Source organism: Dermochelys coriacea, chromosome 3, assembly GCF_009764565.3.
Source record: "Dermochelys coriacea isolate rDerCor1 chromosome 3, rDerCor1.pri.v4, whole genome shotgun sequence".
In the NCBI taxonomy this organism is placed as follows: Eukaryota; Metazoa; Chordata; order Testudines; family Dermochelyidae; genus Dermochelys; species Dermochelys coriacea.
The window spans coordinates 117,237,034-117,256,739 of NC_050070.1; the positions used below are offsets into that span (position 1 = coordinate 117,237,034).

General features: G+C 42.7%; 1 protein-coding gene across 5 annotated transcripts in view; it reads left to right on the plus strand.

Moving 5' to 3' along the window:
• LOC119853662 (vasoactive intestinal peptide) overlaps nucleotides 1-19,706 on the plus strand; it is a 76,329-nt gene that overhangs the window by 50,850 nt on the left and 5,773 nt on the right. Inside the window, exons 1-4 of one of the 5 annotated variants that reach the window (XM_043511217.1) lie at nucleotides 14,985-15,561; nucleotides 16,855-16,971; nucleotides 18,971-19,114; nucleotides 19,514-19,618. In XM_043511217.1, the coding sequence (XP_043367152.1) occupies nucleotides 16,865-16,971; nucleotides 18,971-19,114; nucleotides 19,514-19,618 (356 nt within the window). In that variant the 5' untranslated portion in view covers nucleotides 14,985-15,561; nucleotides 16,855-16,864. Of the gene's footprint in view, nucleotides 1-14,984; nucleotides 15,562-16,854; nucleotides 16,972-18,970; nucleotides 19,115-19,513; nucleotides 19,619-19,706 lie in introns of those variants that run through there. The other 4 variants (XM_038396991.2, XM_043511215.1, XM_043511216.1 and 1 more) reach the window with 4 other exon arrangements.

Below are 19,706 nucleotides of genomic sequence, written 5' to 3' on the forward strand. Positions count from 1 at the left end.
TCATTGCCAGATGGCAGCACTTTGGTGACTTATGTGAAAAAAGGGAATGATACCCAAGCTACTCCTAGTGGACAGGTGTGAAAATCATAGTTGGCAATAATTTACAGCCTTTTGGATAATATCAGTGAAGCCATGAATGATTAGAGGTACCTTAAGACTACACTTCTCCCTCAACTCTGCATATGGTCCTTCTAGAACCGGGCTGAGGCACACTGGTGAGTCAGAGTGAGGAAGTTTTCTCTCCCCATGCTACATGTGTTCTGTGGATAAATTAAATAGCTCCTACTGTCAGTGTTCTCAAAAGCACAAAAGTCACTGGAAAATTCATTATGCTATGCTAATTTCAAAGAATTTCAAGTGTACCGATTAAATAGAGACTATTTTAGAGTGATTCAAAAAACTGATATTTCTCATGACACCAGGCAGTTCAGAATCCCTCTCTCTGTGGATTCTGTCAAAATGTTGGTAAAAATCCAGAGGTCTTCCTCAGACCTAATTCTTTTGTTGCTTTGGCAAGCAATAGAAAAGGTGGCACCAAAGAATCAATTTGTGAAATGTATTGCATTGTTTGATAAATCCTTCTGAATTAGTTTGCCAGTTTCGAAGCACTGTATTTTTTTTTCTGTAAGGCCTTGGGTACATGCCATAAAATGGTATGGACTGTCATTTTGTAAAGCTTTGGATTGCCTTGCAAAATCCTGGTGAATCCATGACATAATATTTCATCATTCAGATATTTATGAGCATCCTGAATAAAACAAGATGTCTCCTGCAGAAATCCCTGTGCACTGAACAAACATAGTTTTCCATCTTTTACATATATATTGGTTAAACTTTTCAAAAAGTGCCCACATGGCTTAGGATCCTATGTCCCATCGACTTTCTCTGGGACTTTGGCTTCTGTCACTTTTGAAGATGGAACTTAGGCTCCTAAGTAACGTAGGCACCCTTGTAAATTTTACAAATACCTTTTTAAAAAAAGCTTAAAATGTTAAAGGTTCAAAAGTCAAGCACTCAAAAATTAAGACATGCCAGGAAGAGAGGGCAAGCATTCATGATACAGTCTTTAATAACATGATCACAAACTATTTTGAAACAGGACTCCTCAAGCTCTTTACAGAAACAGTAGTATGCCTACAAACAGTGAATTGTGGGATCAGGGCCTTTGATTGGACCACTCTACTGGTTTAACTGGAATTGAAAAGGTCATATGTTCCAATATCCTCACAGAACAGGAGAAAAAAATTACCAATTAGTGAAAATATTGATAATTTGTATTACATTAACAATATTTTATTAATGTTTCTTGTTATGCATTAAATTCACAGATTCCTTGGTTCTACTACCATCACACAACCATCTTCCTTTACGTTTCTTTTTTTGTAATTTTAACTTATTTGCACCAAATCCTAAAGACCATTACGGCCTCCTACTCCCATGGGTAGGCCTGCACAGCCCGCAGCAACAAGACTCTGAGCTCGGGTTGACAGATTCATGCTAGCAGGGTTTGCTCTATTGTACTAAAAATAGCTGTGTAGATATTGTAACTTGGGCTCTGTGACAAATGAATGGGAGAGGGATAGCTCCCTTTTATGGACAGCCAGCCAGTTAGCTACAAAATCCCTGTTAATAGCTGTTCTCTACTTGCCTTACCTGTAAAGGGTTAAAAAAGCCCATAGGTAAAAGGAAGGGAGTAGGCACCTGACCTTAAGAGCCAATGACAAGGCTAGAACTTTTTAAAATTGGGAAAAAACTTTCCCTTTGTCTGGTTGTTGTGTTTTCTCCAGAGAGGAGACACAGAGCAGCAATGCTGTAATAAGCTTGCGCCAGGTATGAAAAATCATCAAATCATACCTAGAAACTAATTATCTGAAACCCCAGATATGTAAGTAGATCAGGAAATGTCTAAGACGACGCGATTAGGTTTATCTCTTTTATTTCTGTAAGGCTTGTGGGCTCCTCTGTGCTAACCCCAGTTGCTTTTGTTTGCTTGTAACCTTTAAGCTGGACCTCAAGAAAGTTATTTTAATGATTAATCTATATAAGTGGCTCTTTTTAAAATCTAGCAATAGTCTGAGTTTTTAGCTGTATTTTCTTTCTTTGTTTTTAATAAAATTTACCTTTTTTAAGAACAGGATTTGGTTTTTGTGTCCTAAGAGGTTTGTACATATGTTGTTTAATTAGCTGGTGGCAACAGCTGATTTCCTTTGTTTTCTTTCTCAGTTCTTCCCCTGAGGGGGGGGGGTGATTGGGCTTGAGGGTACCCCACAGGGAGGAATTCCCAAGTGTGCCTTCCTGTGTTCAAAGGGATTTTTTGCATTTGGGTAGTGGCAGCATCTACCCATCCAAGGTCAGAGAGAAGCTGTAACCTTGGGAGTTTAATACAAGCCTGGAGTGGCATGTATTAATTTTTACAAAAAGAAAAGGAGTACTTGTGGCACCTTAGAGACTAACAAATTTATTAGAGCATAAGCTTTCGTGAGCTACAGCTCACTTCATCGGATGCAGTGAGCTGTAGCTCACGAAAGCTTATGCTCTAATAAATTTGTTAGTCTCTAAGGTGCCACAAGTACTCCTTTTCTTTTTGTGAATACAGACTAACACGGCTGCTACTCTGAAACCTATTCATTTTTAGAATCCTTGTGGGCCCCCACCTTCTGCACTCAAAGTGCCAGAGTGGGGAATCAGCCTTGACAGGCTCAGAAGCTCACTCCATCACTCCCTGCCGCTCACTGTGTAGATGTACTCACTGAGGGTAGCTGCATGTGAGCCTGACTAATTTGAAAACGATCAAGCTAGTACAATTGGGGTACTGAAAAGTTACTCTGCCATTCTACAGTCCGAATCCACAGAGATCCAGAAGGAGGTGAGAGGATCTTCACTTGGCATCTGAAGATCCTGATCTCCATGGAATCACAATCTGTGTGCCAGATCCTGAGCCAATGGAGGCAGGGAGCAAGGGTAGGCAGTCATCAAGCATCAAATAAGATGCATGCTATCCTTCCAGAGTTTGTTCACCGCTCTGCATTCTTGCATCTTGGGAGCATCATTATTAGTTCAGGCAGGCAGTGAATTTGAACTGGAAGAGCCACTTACAGTCTAAGAAGTAGGCTCAAGAAGGCATAAGTCTGTGAGTGATATGAGGAGCATGGTACATCTCCTGTTAATTGCAAATGAACTTAGTTCTGGTCTGTGACTAGTGTATAAAATATGCTCATTTTATTTTCTTCCATGAAGGGTTAAACAGCATTTCCACTCACACAGTCTGCTAAATATTTTCTCTCTCTCAATCTGTGTGTTTTTGGTCTACAGGTATTTGTGTGAAGTCTTAAAGTACAGTGACAGGGATGTCAATCACCAGGGCAATAACAAATCCATGTCTGAAAACAATTCACAAGGGCCACATATTGCTTGATAAATTTACTAGTGAAGTGAGGATGTCACCTAACTCATAGTCCTTGATGTCATTGAGTGCATTTAAATGTATTTACTGGGATCACAAGAGATATAAATAGGTGCTCTTGCTTCCTCCAGAGCTCCTGGTTGACATTGAACTGCCAGTTGATTTAAATGCTACTGCCTGTGTTACAAAAGATTTGGAAACGGAGTGTAGATATTACATATCTATATGCATATTTATTTATTTTATTTTATTGCTTGACAGTGAACTCTGACTAAATCAATGATGGAGGAAACTTTTCAGGCTAGCTGTTTAGCCATGGTTAATTTACATCTGGATGGCAAATCCATTCTCCTTTCAGGGTCAGCTATAGCGTAGATACCAAAAGAAAAGAAAAGAAAAGAAAAGAAAAGAAACATGGTTCTTTAAATATTATTGCACTGGGGATAGATTTGCAAATAGTGCATGTTAATCGCATGGTTGATGACTAAGGTGTTGAAAATTGTGTGTCCAGCAAAGCATTTAGACACATGCTTAACTTTAAACCTGTGAATAGTCACATTGATGGCTAACTGGATTAGGATTCGACCTATTATTGACTTCAGCAGAACTACTCATGGGCTTAAGTCCTTTTCTGACTCAGAGCCTAATTTCCTAAACCATGAAATGCCAGTGACTAAGTTTAGGAGCATAATTTGTGCCCTAACTACTGAATGCTGCTTGTTGAAATGCCTCTTGCATGTTAATTAAATGGCTATGCTACCAGAGGACTCTACTCATCTTTCATTCTTGTTTAGGTATGAAAGAGGCATGGTACCCCCACCATGGGTTGCCTGTTGATGGACATAAAGGAGCTCCTTACACCCACTGTGTAGGCATGCAAGAGGGCTCACGAATCAACTCTTAGTGACTAATCAGTAATCAATGTCCTGCTTGACCTTGAAGAGGACCTTTTCTTCACTGCAGTATTTGTAAGGCATTTAGTGTGATATAAAATCAAAGAGGAGAACTCCTGAATCACAGCCTCCTCAGAGGCAATTTAGGTGCAGTTGTTTATTTAAACCTGGTTTCCTCTGAATGCCCCATCATCTCAAACCTCTGGATGGCACCTATGTATCAGTGACGTGGGGACTGACAGCAATAAAGTCTCTATGGAATGTCTTTAGGGTCATTGCTTCTCACTGATAGACGGCCTCTGCCAGGGGAAGGCACAGCATCAGGGAGGGGAACAAGGTCATTCCTGGGTGTCCATTTGGGATGGACACTTCTCCGCTGGGCGTCCTGAAGGTACTGAGGGAAGTTGGAGAGCAAAGCTGCACAATGCCAGTGCCAGCCACACAGGCCACTCTCACACCTGAGCCCTAAGCAGAAGGGCAGTGAGACCCCCCGACACCCAGGGGAGAGACTTTATTTCAAGTGTATTTGTATATAATAAAGTAGAACCCCAACAGCAGAATTTTGTCTTATGCTCTTTTGGACTGTGCTGAGGGGTCTTGAAAAAAGAGAAACAGATGCAGGGAGTGCCTGCAGTGCCACATTAGGTCAGGAGGGGGCACTACAGAGCAGACGTGCCCTGCAACAGACAAGTTCCTATGAGTTGTGCTAAGGGAGAAAAGCCTGTTATAACTGAGCATGAGAAACCCCCACTAAACTCATCTCCTTCATTTTGTTGCATTATAACAACCTGAGGACTCCAACAGCATAACCAAGAAACACAGTATAAGTTACTCCGTTATTCACCATCACTAGTGTGCAGACGTATCTGTCATTATATCTTGTGGGAGGGACAAATGGAGTGCATAGTTTATTTCTGTTTCCACTTGCTATACATCCTATCTAACCATGGACCCAAATTCCTTGTCCTCCTCATCCTTATCTAATGAATAGGCAACCTTGTGTCTAAATCTCAATCTGGATGCCTACAGTGTGTTGCTACGTCTGCCGAAGCTCTGCATTAAGTAATATTTGTTTGTTTCCTGGAGATTTCCAGGTGAAGGTACCAAGTGCTAATTTAGATTGAATCCAGGGGTAATTTATACTCTTGCCACAACTTTAGCACATATTCTATAGTCCCTTGGGTGTAAGAATGGCTACATTTACACTTGTGTAATTTCTGAGTCCTCTGTGCTTAGTGCTGTTATTGAAGGATAGACAGTCAGAGTTTGGGTGATATCATTCCCATCAACTGGTTTCAAGTTCGACTGCTGATAATCTTTTCCCAGCCTATTTAACTTTCTTCTCCTTTTCAACAAGAAACTGTAATGCATGATCTCTGAGTTTGCACATGAAGCTACCTTTAGAGCTTCCCAAGTGTCATAATACTTTAATTTGCCAAATAATTTAGCTATTGATATTGTGACATACAAAAGTTGCTGATAATAATAGTTTCTCACTCTGGTGCCAACTGCTTTTTACCTTTCTCCTATGGGAAGCCCCTAGGGCCTGCCTTATAATTATAAGATTCCAAATTGCAAGTGGTAGTAGATCAGGTCATGGGTTTTCTCCTTTTCAGGTCCCACTTCTGGCAAGACTGGACTTTTAGAATCATCTGCCTTTGGCCTTGCTGCTGGATTGGGGTCTGTTCAGGTCTGCTACTGAGTTGCATGGGGTCCTTCTAATCATGGATCCCCTTGCAGTTACTTCTATTTCTTGTGCTTAGCTATGGCCCTGGGATCGATCCAGTGCCTTAAAAATATCATAGCTACATTCTGGAAGAAGGGAATAGCATGAATAGAGCTACTGATATAGCTGGATCATTCATCTGTATCCCTAAATCAGATCTGAATCAATGATATTTGAAACCAAGCTTCAGTGCAATTAGGACATGGACCTTCCTAAAGTTTGAAGGTATCCAAAATCTAAGGCTTGTGATTCAGCTCATGTCTAAAGAGTAGTTAACAAAATTTTAGAATGTTCCTCTCTTGGAAGAGGAAACACTGCATTTAATGTGTATCCCTTCTGTACTGAATGTTTCATTAGTTTCTGTTAAAGACCCTTTAATTCTTTGCACTTCCTCACTTAAGAAACCAGGGTGTACAATGATGTACATGTGATAGTTGTCATGATTATTGCTGTGTCACTTAATCTCTCTTTTTGTCTGTTGCAACTGAGTCTATCTTTTACTTCTCTCATCCTCCTTCCAAAATTGTTAGGAATCCAGTTAGGAGTAGGTCTATTTATGTGGAGTTAATAATGTGGAATACATTGATTGCAGTACCATGTTCACTGTAACATTTTTAATGCTTTATGTGGGGTGTCATAAATATAAAGGGAAGGGTAACCACTTTTCTATATACAATACTATAAAATCCCTCCTGGTCAGAGGCAAAGTCCTTTTACCTGTAAAGGGTTAAGAAGCTGAAGTAACCTGGCTGGCACCTGACCCAAAATGACCAATGAGGGGACAAGATACTTTCAAATCTGGAGTGGGGGAAAAGGCTTTTGTCTGTCTGTGTGATACCTTTGCTGGGAACAGATCAAGGATGCAAGCCATCCAACCCCTGTAAAGTTAGTAAGTAATCTAGCTAGAAAATGCATTAGTTTTTTTTTGTTCTGGCTTGTGAAATTCACTGTGCTGGAGGAAATGTGTATTCCTGTTTTTGTGTCTTTTTGTAACTTAAGGTTTTCCCTACAGGGATTCTCTACGTTTTGAATCTGACTGCCTGTAAGATTATCTTCCATTCTGATCTTACAGAGTTGTTCTCTTATCTTTTTTTGTTCTTCTAATAAAGTTCTGTTTTTTAAGAATCTGATCGGGTTTTTTGGGTCTTAAAAATCCAAGGCTGGTCTGTGCTCATCTCGTTTATTCTCAAACCTCCCCAGGAAAGGGGGTGTAAGGGCTTGGGGGGATATTTTGGGGAAATAGGAACTCCAAGTGGTCCTTTCCCTGATTGTTTGTTAAATCACTTGGTGGTGGTAGCGTTTTACCTAATCCAAGGGCAAAGACTTTGTGCCTTGGGGAAGTTTTAACCTAAGCTGGTAGAAATAAGCTTAGGGGGTCATTCATGGGGTCCCCACATCTGTACCCTAGAGTTCAGAGTGGGGAAGGAACCCTGACATGGGGGAAAAAGGATAATGAGCCATTGATTTATCAGCCAAGAAGCAAATTAAACTAGATGTAAGGTTTTATTGTTTGTTTGTTCCAGTGACTTGTGGAGTTGAACTAACTCTGTATTAGAACTGTATCTCTTTTGTTCATGATCACTGTAGAAATGATTTCGTAATTAATATTAAAATAAGATCAAAACTGAAATGTATTAAAGAAGAAACTGACAGATCGATGATTTCTTCTCTGTAGTTTCTTTAAGTAAATGAATTATGTTGATTGTGTTTTCTCAGCCAAAGTAGTGTACATTAGGGGTAGTTTAAGGTACACATCAGCATATCATACTATGCCCTCTGCTCTCTGTATACACACATGCAATTTTAGAAAATATCTTTAGGCTGATTTAAAATGAAAACAATAGTAGGAATTTGCTTGAGACTGAAGCATCTTTTAGTTAATTTCCACAATCACTTTTAAATTGTTGCCTTGTGGAGTTTAGTCAACAGGAAATGTGGGATAGAGGCCAAAGGATGTTGTGACCGGCCACATGGGGAGTCTGTTTTTGTATGGCAGAGCACAGGGGAATCTGCTGAGAACTCAACTCCTGGTGGCACCAGCTCATGCATCGTGTGAGTAAGAGAGAAGGGTGATTGGCAGGGGGAGGGACGAGTGAGTGCTAGAACGGGGTTCCTAACCATGGGACACCAGGATCCCTTCCTCCAAGAAATATATGAATTTGTACCCCTGCTAAGTTCCAACCAGTGCCATAGCAGAGGTGCTTCTTAGGCTGTATAGAGAGACCTTGGCCACATGTACAATGGATGGGGTCTGGTGGTCTGTTTACCCTGAAAATAGTACATGCAAATCAGATAAACACCCAGTTTTCTCACAGAAATACAGTTTGTGCACCTTCACGAAAATTCTGTGCATGCAAAAGCTAATGAGCCAATGGGGCAATTTCTTGGCTATGCCTTTCCTGCAATGGGTACAGGAAGAAGGGAGGAGGGTAAAGGTGGCCTCAAGCCTCTTTTGTGCATTCCAGAATCTGTACCTGGCCAGAAGCCATCATGGCCCTTAGGGCTCCTTGAATTTGCTCTGTATTGTAGCAGCCGTCCATGGGCCTTGAGGTCAATGTTGAATAACTGGAGCCCAATGTGCTCCAGCCATGTCGTCTCTGACCCGTCTGTTTACCTCCCTATCCCCACATGCCCCCTGGGTTTGCAGCTGAGAAAGGACCCAGTGTAGAGCTGCTACATTGATTTTACTCTGAGCAGGGAGCCCTATATGACAGTTCTGCTCCCTTTGTGTCCCTTTTATACAACCAGAGTCCTGCAAAGGGGCCACAGCCTAGGGCAGAATCTGTCCTGAGGAACTACAGAGAAAGCATGGGAAAATGGAGGCATGAAAATTTGAAAGCCACTTCTAAATACCTGGTTCAAAACATATGCTTGTTTATACATTTCTTCAAAGTCCCAAAGCATCTTCCTGCAAGAGCTTGAATATATGATAGACATACAGCTTAACTTGCTTTGAATACTTTAAAAGTGGAGGAAGAAAACAAGACTGTGTTTTGTGTCACAGGAAAATAAACAGGTAACTGAGACTACATGCTGTAGCATATTAAAGGCACGTGATGTTGAGCTAACCAGAAGAAAGGAAGCACTGGGGCAACTGCAGGAGGAGGCAACACATACTTCTGCATATGAAACTGTCACTCCTTTGCTGTAGGCTGAAGATTGTAACCCTCAAGTAGTGCTGGGAGAAATATGACCATTATCAGTGTGGCCCATAAAAATGAAACAATTCTGCCTTCATGCTTACCTCTGTATCACCACTGCCACCCTTTCCAGTTATCAAGACAAATGGAATCATTCTAACAAGTTAGGCTAAAGTAGTTAGCAGAAAAGATAGTTCTGAAAGAAAAGCAGAAGCACTAAAGCCAGTCTGTTTGCGACATGTTTTCCAAAGGTTATCTGGTTGCCCGTCTCCATATGGGGTGCAAGCAGTGTGTGCTCACACATACATATGATATTCAAGCGGGGAGTGGTGGTGATGATGTGAACAGCATGTGCTCATCAAAAGATGAGCATGAGCAAATAGGTGGTGTAGTGGCTGTGGTCTCAGGAACAGGCACATCCCACCTAATCACACTGTTGTACAGGATATGTTTAGGTCAAGGTAAAGGAGGCATTCAAGCAGGTGCAAGCCAGGAGAAACAGCTAGAGAGGAAATTTTCCAAAAGTGACAGAGTTTTGGAGCTGTAGTGGGAGGGAGAGAGAGGACTTTGGGTGGAGGAGTGGTGGGGTGGCCAATGGGAACAAGGTGCTGAGGTACAAGCAGTGATGGTTTGCTTTGGGGGGGATGATAGCAAAAAAATAGGGGGGACACCACTGTAAGCATCCATTCACCTGCATTTACATTCCCTTTACTCGGCATATTATATACTGGAGGATCAGGCACGCAACAGCAATTGCGACACATTAATGGTGCAGTAGCATAGGTTAACAGCACATCAGCATTTCTTAATGTGGGAGATGACTGGGAAATCTTGGACATATAACCTGAGTCCTGCACAGATTTTGAAAACTGTCCAAGTATACCACACACAAAACCACTGTGCAGAGGCTTTTATAGCATTGTCACTTCAGAACCCCTTATTCCCCGCCCTAACCCATCTTACACACACACACACACACACACACACACACACACACACGCACACACACACACTTCTACTACCACATGTGTGAAAAGGGAGATGGGGACACCTGCAGGGTCCTACTCCCTCCTCACTATCTCAACACCCATGTTCGGAGTTCATGTTAATTATGTCAATGGATGGTTTTGGGGAGGGTGGGTTAGCATGTGTCTGCTTGTATTTTTACTGGCATTTTATAAATCATTGACATATTTTCTAGTGCTTCTCTTGTAGAGACATAGTATGCTGAAAATGCTACGCTAGCTGCTGCTGGAAAGTGGCACCCTGAACCAGCTCAAATGGACAAGTTCCTAGAAGCTCCTGCAACAAAAGTCAAGGGCACTGTATCAAAGGTGGAGAGTCTAAACAGGTCCAGTGGAACACAACCTATAACAAGCAAGAGATGACAGCACACCACAGTACTTCCTGAGGCAGGGCTTGTGATGTGCTAGATGTTTTACTTTTCTTTCAGAGCATGCAAGCCACTTAAATCATTGTCTTTTTTATACAGTTGTTTAAAAAACCAAGACTATGCTAAAGTCATTTGGTATTTCTGCCAATTTAATTTCCCTCACTTGATATGAAGAGGTGACAAACCTGGTAAGCACTGATGGTGACGTCAATGAAACCATACTAATTTTCAGCAGCTGAAGCGTTTTGGCCTAAGAATTTTTTTAATACATCAGTTTCAGCACATTTTGTACATAATAAATAGCCTTATACACAGAAGTTATGTTAGCCAGAAATTCATAGTCAGACAACAAATATCCAGCTCTCCTCCAGAAAGTTTGTGGCCATTTTAGTTCGCAGTATATGGTTGGATATGTTATGTTTGCGCGCACACACCCACACCCACACATTGCTTTTCAGGCAAATTTTTCCAAATTCTGCAGTCTTGCCTGCAGTATCTCAAATGACAGGGTTTCTGCCATTATTCAGTGTTCTAGAGTTCCATTTTTGAGATATAAACTTTCCTTAATTTAATTTCATCTCACTACAAGTTATACCACACTCTAGAACCCAAAATAAATCTTTGCATTCTTTGGTGATTACACTCTTCAGATACTTCTGGACAGCTATATTCTTATCCTTTTGCTTACCTAAAAGAAGGTAAGATGTGGTTAGGTAAGAGGAATAAAAATATACCAAAGGACCCCAATTAATATGGGCTCATTGAGTGAATGTAGAAGTTGGGTACTATGCAGAGATATTCCTGCTGAAAACTCTGATATTTCATGGGATGTCAGCTGCAAAATACTATCTTGGGTGACAGGGGATGGATCATTTGATGATTCCTGTTCTGTTCATTCCCTCTGAAGCACCTGGCATTGGCCACTGTCAGAAGACAGGAACCCTGGGCTAGATGGACCATTGGTCTGACCCAGTACGGCCATTCTTATGTTCTTCTTATCTTCCTGAAAATTATCTGTGCCCAGTTCTTACTCAGTAGAAACTCCATGAGTGTTATTTCATATTATTTCCTGCTAAGTTTTTCCTTGTGGGAAAGGGTTTTCTCTTCCCATCAGTGGAAAATGCCCCAAACCCATGGATCCACCTAGATCTCAGGGGATCAGCAAGGGGCAACCAGCATTCATGCAGGGCCTGCTTGCCTCTCCTATGTCTCCTTAGGCAGTCATGTTTTCTTGTATGCATGTGCCTACCCAAGTGTTGGCATTATGGAAATACAACACAATAATAATATTATTATTATGATTATTATTTCAAGAGGAGATTCCAAAACACAGAAGAGGATGTAGTCATTTGTGGTGGTTTCCCTAGCAGATTTTGAAGGAGAGGAGATTTTGGTAGGGAACTCGACTTGCTAACCCAGCTTCCTCATCCTGCAGATAGCTACCCTACAGGGAGACCTCTGTGGCAGGGGGAGAGAGGGCCAAGAGAAAAGAGGACGCATGCTATAGAAGTGACATAATCCCCTTCTGCACCACTTAGTCTGGTTTCACAGGAGGAAATAGAGGGTGGCATGGGGTCATCTTTGGAGAGGAAAGATAATCCAGTCTGGAAATAGGGTTACGGCATGTCTTTACTTGCCTAAGCAGTGCCTTACCATCTACACTGCTACTTGTACATATTCTAGCGGTGTGTACTCTCCATGTTGCCATAAGGAGTCTGCAGTGTAACAGTAAGTCTACACTGCAATTGAACACCCACGGCTGGCCCATGTCAATTGACTTGGGCTCCTGGGGCTGTTCAATTGCAGTATAGATGTTAAGACTTGGGCTAGAGCCAGGGTTTTGGGACCCCCTGAGGGGGGAGGGTCCCAGAGCTCAGGCTCCAACATGAGGCCAAATGTTTACACTGCAGTTAAACAGCCCCTTAGCCCAGGTCCCAGAGTCGGTGTGTGTGTTTAATTACAGTGTAGACATACCTTAAGAGAGGTAGGTTCCGTTCCCAGCTCTGCCATTGACATGACCTTGGGCAAGTCACTTAGTCTTTCTGGGCCTTTGTTTCTTATTTGTGTAATGCGGATAATGCCCTACCTTCCAGGGGGTTTTGGAGCTGCTCAGGTACCATGGGTATGGGAGCTATATAAGATAGACTGCTCTTTCAGGAACGGTGTCACATCGAGACAGGGCCGGCTGTGTAACCTCATCCATGCAGAATTGCCCTCCACAAACCCTGTCTTATTGCTTTGTCCAGTCCAATTCTCTACTAGCCATATACATGCCTTGTGAAATGAGCGACAAGATCGTGGCAAAACAGGGAGTTCTACCTACTTCCTATATCAGGAGGTACCTGATTTTTCCCACATCGACCAAGAATATCCACATTTGACATTCACTCCTGTGCTCGGTTCATTAAGCTAACCGCAGGGGAGCTCCTTTTACACCCAGCCGTCACACGCCAAGAAAGTCAGCGCTTTAGCGTGTAGGTGGCGCTCTCGCCACATGTAGATCTTGAGGTTTCGCGTTTTCTTGAAACTCACAGCTGCATGCTTTTGCCAGCTGACTGTTGTAAAACTTTTCCAGGGAATTGGCCGGACAAAGAACCTGCTCAGTACTAACCTTTGCAGACGCAGCTTCAGTTCTACGTGTGCGTTTACAAAATAAACTCACAGCCTCAGGTTGCCAAAGTCATAGATAAACTCCTCTTTCAAAGTCAGGAGTATCCTCCTTTAAACTTTTACCCTGTGTTCTTCCACAGGTCCCTTCCTCTACCTGAACTCGCAAAAATGGCATTTACCAGTCGTTTGAAGCACTTTATTTAAGCCTCTGTTTATCATCACTAGCCTACAGTGCAACAGCACCTTGTAAACTCCAAATAGAGCCTTTAAGAGGGAAAACTTCACCAGGAGTTAGGTGAAGAAGAGCTATTAATGCTCATCATGCCATTCCAGAACAGAACTGCTTATTCGGCCTCCAGTTATGATGTAACCAGGGAAAATTTCCTGGAATTAGGCCATTGCAGGAACTCTGGTTTGAGTCACAGCTGACATCCGAGAAACAAATTTCCAGGCATTTTTGCGTTTAATTCGCTTAATTGTTATGTAACCGAATTAGCAAATGCGATTAAGGCTCGCAGAATATTCCCCGTCGAGCCTGTCTAAGCTTACGAATACATGAAACAGAGAAGCACCCAAAAAGAAGAGGAGTACTTGTGGCACCTGAGAGACTAGCACGGAAACCCTAAGATAAGTCAGCGGAACCGGTGAAATCGTCTGCGCTGGTTCTGTACACCGGCTATCTTGGGTTAGGAGGACTCGGTGTAGGTCACATACACAAGAAAGCTAGAGCAGAACCGGAGGGTGACCCTTTACCGAACTGATTCCTTGACGGGGCTCTTTTGACGTAGGAGTTTTAGATACCAAAAGGGAATTCGGCAAACAAAAGAGGAATGGGCGAAAACTACCTAGGCTGCAGAAACCAGGCGAGCGCTTAGGCGGGCACCCGTGCTTAATGGCCAATCGGCTTCCCCGCAAAACAACTTCTCAGGGTAAAAATGGGGGGCTGTAGTAAAACGAAGGGCCCTGCCACATGCCGCGGGACTGATGCCACCTCTGGGGCTCGGGGCGCGATCCCAATGCGGAGCAAGAACGGGCTCTGCTTCCAAGCGCATGTCCCCTTTCCATTCGGGTGCCCAGTCTCAGGGCTTCACCTCTTCCCTATTCGGCGAGCCTAGCGTCTTCCAGTCTTTGGTTTAGGTCAACGTTTTCAAGCACCTACTGCTGCTTTATGTCCCCGAATAATCTGAGTGAGCAAATATGCTTTAAACGGGAAACCACAGAATAGTAACTTAAGTCATAAAAATCATAGCTGTCGGCAGTTCAAGAAGACACCCCTTCTTATCCAGCTATTCTGCTCCAAATCTCTGCTTTACAGGTTACACGGAAAGCTCTCTCGCGGCATAAAGCTTTCTAACTGTGTCAAGTATGGTGATCTTTCATCGCTGGTCCCCGAGGACGGCAGATAGCACTCCCAGGGAGCAGCTAGGGTGTATCTGTAGCACAGCTGTGTGTCTGCAGCGAGCGGGAGCTTGGCAGGGTCCTTACACTTCAGAAGCAAAGCGTGCCTGGAGAATTGTAACATACACGCAGAGAACCAAAGATGCTAAAAAACAAAACGAAACAAAACAACAACAGATCAAAAGGTGGAAGCAGCCCCCCGAATGCCGTGTACTTTAACACACGCCTCCTTCTACACAACCTCAGCGGGACACTGAGCAGCTTACAAGGCACCAAACACTTTTCTGGGAGTAAATGCGAGGCTGCGGAGGTCGGTGCCACCGTCCTAGACAGAAGCTCTGCCCGGAACTCGTGCTTGGCCACGCAACTCGGCCGCTCCCCACATGTTTGCCCGCTCTGCCCCATCCCTCGGTGTCTTTAATGCACAGAAGGAGAGCCAGGCTGCTAACCGATCCCGGGTAATCCTCCACAGGCTAAACGTGCAACAGGGGCTCTGGGCTGCAACCCGGGACCTGCCCAACTCTGCTCTGCTGGGTTAGGCTGAATTAGGTTGTCAGCCAAGCCTTACTCACTGGCTAAGCCATCCATTAATATGCATCAATGAAAACGGGGTACGCGGCTGCTCATGAATTAAATATGAACTTCTTCCCCGGCTCTGAGCATCCTGAGCAAAGCGCTCACGGACTTCCAGCCATCCCCTTGGGACTAGTGACGTCTCCCAAGTAACGTGATTGCTCTCTCTGAAGCAGAACCGTGCTCCTATGGCTTCACCCTATAAAACCGGGCGGCTTGGAGGGCTGAGCAGAGCGTTACTGCAGGGGAGAGACGGCATCAGCCGAAGGAGGAGGGCTGGGGAACGCCACCGACACAGCGGGCACGGAGCCAACCCCTGCCCGGTCCCCGTCAGTCCGCGGGACGAGCCGCCGAGGAATTCAGCACCCAGGAGAAGTCCCGGCGCCGGGCGGCCTTCCCAGGAGAAAGCACCGGCTCCCTGCCTCGTGAGTACCGCCAGCTAGGCCTGGGCTCCATAACTAACCCCACTGGACCTGCCTAGCGAGTAGCGAGAAGAAAGGACCCCCCCCCCCCATAAGAGCAGTGCAAACAGTCTTAACGCTAAAGAGTCGCTGACCCGCCAGCAAATGGGGATTCTAGACCAGTCCTGCCTTCTCCGACGCTACCTTCTCCTTTTAAGCCTTCATCAATTCCTATGGACTTTAGCTCAGCTTCACCAATTTAGGGTGTCTTTGCTTTGCGCCTTCCTTTTTAACTTCTCCTTCCTGCTGCATGTTAGCTGCCCTTGCGTGCCGATTGCTCCCTCAGGTACAGTTAACACGCGCTGCTTCCTCGCGTTCCCTCGTAGCGTTTTTATCCTTTTATATCCTCAGTTTAAATTCACCGAATGAATCAAATCAAGCCGATCTCTCTTTTCTCGCTTTCCCTGCGCTCTTCTTTCCTGCGGGGGAGGGGAGGGGAGGGGGGGCACGACTAGAAGAGGGGTTGACACGCTACGCAAAGTTTCCACTTAAAGTGTCGGTTCCGAGCTCCGAAGGCGGCGGACTGGTTTTGAGTGAACGTGAACATTAATGTTCACAATGTTCAACGCAAATCCCCCACTGCCTGCTCCTGCCTTTTGGCTGCTTGAAACAAAGTGCAGCTCGGCTTTCTACGGCAGTATTGCACAGCGCAGCATGAGAACCATCTGCTACTCATTCTTTACCTGTTTCACCAGATTTCAGTTATTAAACTAGTGAAGAGAAGTAAGTGTACGTGGCTTCCCCAGCGGAGCACAAACGTTGGGGATGCACAGAGCCAATTCACATTATTGCTTCATTCTTCAAATTCAAACGGGTTTATATTACCCTAATGCCTGAGTTTCAAGGAAGTTTACGTTTTGGATAGAACTTCTCCCCTTCACCCTCTCCCTGCCTTTGGCCGTCAGCAGATACTAGGAATTACAAACCAGAAGAAATAGTTTCCTTCCAGGTGATTTCGAAAAAATAAGTTTCTTGTCAACCAGATCCCTATTACCCAGCGAGTGCCCCTGACTTCTAAAGCAAAAGCAACAGATATAGCTCGCAGCAAATTTTAAACAGCAGTCCCCTGGCATGCCATATTTGAGGGATGAGGTGTAGCCCGCAGCAGAGATCCTTACTTTTCCACGTGGGATCCGAAACCTTCCGCCCCCTTTCCGTCATTCCGCAACAAAAGCATCTTAGAATTGGCCCTCTGTATATGCAGTCGGAAACCAGTGCCGACAGGAGGTAATTATTGTCTCCTATTCATTAACTCAGGTCCAGCAGGATGGAACATAGAAGCAGCTCCCAGCTTCTTCTGTCCTTCACACTCTTCAGTGTTCTCTGCTCGCCAGCACTGGCATTACCGCCTTTGGGGACATATTCAGCTATGAGGTAAGTGCTGTTCCAACTCCTGCAACCTCTAGCTAAAGCACCCTGCTGCTCGCTAACGACACAACACGACCTGCGAAGGGCGATATTGCAGCAAACGGTCTAGTTAGTTAGCATCAGCAGCGTCCTAGTGTACTTGTTATCTTGGAAACGCTAATCCACGGCTTGAATACAAGACCCTTCTCTTTAGCAAACGTGGTTGAAAGGCTCATCTATTACATTCTCCCATCAACATTACAGAAAGGGACTAATAATTATCGGGTACGCTGGTGATCTTTGCAATAGCGTCAGTGAAGATGGCCCCTTTTGGCAGTAGCATGGATGGTATGGGCTGGTCTGCCTCCCCTCTCTGTAAATAATGTAAACGTTAAAAGGGTTTTATAAGAAGTGGCGCTTCCTTCTCCATCTGTTCGCCAAGAACATCAGGAACTGATGTGATCCTTTCATTCAGCCAGTGCCAGCATCACTGGTGGATAGCAATTAAACGACTTCTTATTTTAAAGGTCCTAAGTACCATTTCCACTCGAATAGCCCTTTAGTAATGAATATGACAAATAGTAAAGAAAACATGCTGAATTGTGTTTCTGGGGTTGCCTTGGCCTATCACAAATAGCAAGTATCAGCTCTTCTTATGGCAAACCCTACATTTCACCTCAACCCTACCATTATAGCTGGACAGTGCCTCAAATTATGGCTGTAGACTGTATTACAGTAGATTGTGAGGAAGTGACTTGCCTACATCTATGCATAGCTTTGGAGTAAAGAACACATTGTAGTTTGATATTTTGAATTTCTGTTGTTGTTTAGATAAGGTAAAGTCAAATGTTACAGTGTGTTTTTCAGTACTAAGCTGAAACAAATGTACATGCTGAAAAGAACAAATGAATATAACTATAGTTATATAATTTTAAAATTTGCCACTTGGGTTGGTTTATTTCACACAACAGTAATTGCACTTGTTTCATAAAACATCTGTAGCTGAAGGAATACTCATAAGAGCGAAATCCTGCATGTCTTACTCCAATAGGTATAATTTGTCCACAGGGAGTGTATGCCTACAATGTTAGCATAAAATCTCTTCCCAGCCTCAGTGTGTGGGACATCATCACATGCTGCATCTACCACTCTGATGGGAAGCTATCATTTTCCATAGAATACAACAGTGACCAGAAGCAATGTCTGAGGCCATACCACTGCAACATAGTCATGTTATCCTTAATAATACATGAGATCATGCATCAAATTGTGGGAGTGGGCAATATTAACACATAAGCTAACAAAAAGTTAATCGGTCAATGTTTGGGATATTAACACTACTTGAACAGAATTGTGGTTATGATGAAAACACGTTAATTATTAGCAGTGAGATATTCTGATGAGTTAATAGTAAATCAGTCTTAAAAGAGAATAAAAATCAGTATATAGCTATATGTTTATATTTTATATGGTAAAATTAATCCCTCTTCAGAGAATCTGCTCAAAGGCCTAAGAACCAATTAGTTCCACTTACACACCATTTTAAGGTCTTAACTGGAACTTAAGAGGCACATAGATTTTCTGGCCCTTTACACAGAAGAGAATTTAATCCATAGTTTATATCATATACATATTCCTGTATATTGCAATGGTTGCCATTAAGAATTTTACAATTGCCATTTGCAAGTAATTATAATGACCATGGATTACATGGTATTCCCTTAAGTCAATTATTTGCAATGATAACATTATATTGCAACAATATATTGATAACAATATGAAGATTCATATAAATATATGGTTAAAGATGGAGAAAATCTATTACACAAGTTACTCTATCATCTTGCCAATGAAGGATTATTACTTGCAGAGTATTTTCTTGTGCTTTATCCAGTTTGCTTTAAAATGTCTTGCGCATTAGACACATGTATATTGTTTGACACTTTAGACTGCATGCAAATTGCATTGAAAAAGACAGTATTAAATAACCTCATTTTGCAATACTTTACCAGATTTTCTTCTCCAATAGGTTGGGAAACAGAATGCCATTTGATGGAGCAAGTGAATCTGATCAAGCCCAAGGTTCATTAAAACCTGAAACTGACATTTTGCAAAATGCACTACCAGAAAATGACAAATTCTATTTTGACATGTCCAGAGCTATAGATAGGTGAGAATTTTTGTTGCCATAAATACTGGATAAGCTTTGATGCATTGCTTGAATGATACCAAAGTAGAAAGTGCTTTTCCTGCATTTATTTCAATGAACTTTTCAAACGGCTTAAGACATTTGAAAGGAAAAATTGAGTATTAAAAGGGAGCATAGAATGTATGCTTGTTTGCCAAAGTTTTGTGAAGTTCATTGTCATTATAGCATGAGTACTGAAAGGGCTGAAAAGTAATAATAAATCATTTGGAAATGTTTTTTAAAATATTTTTTGTTTAATAAATCAAAGCAATAATAATAATTTTCAAAAGAATTGCTTATGAAATTGAAAATAAAAACTGTATATACTTGTAATATATAGAGCCCAGATTTTATTGTGGAGTTATTTTTTCATCATATTAGGAATGCAAGACATGCTGATGGACTTTTTACCAGTGGCTACAGCAAACTTTTGGGACAACTTTCTGCAAGGAGATATCTGGAATCACTTATTGGAAAACGGGTTAGGTGAGGTTACACTTACATAGAGCTTTTATTTAGCTTGCTTCACTAACCATTCAGTGCATAAGTTTCCCCATCTGTAAATTGGAAACAA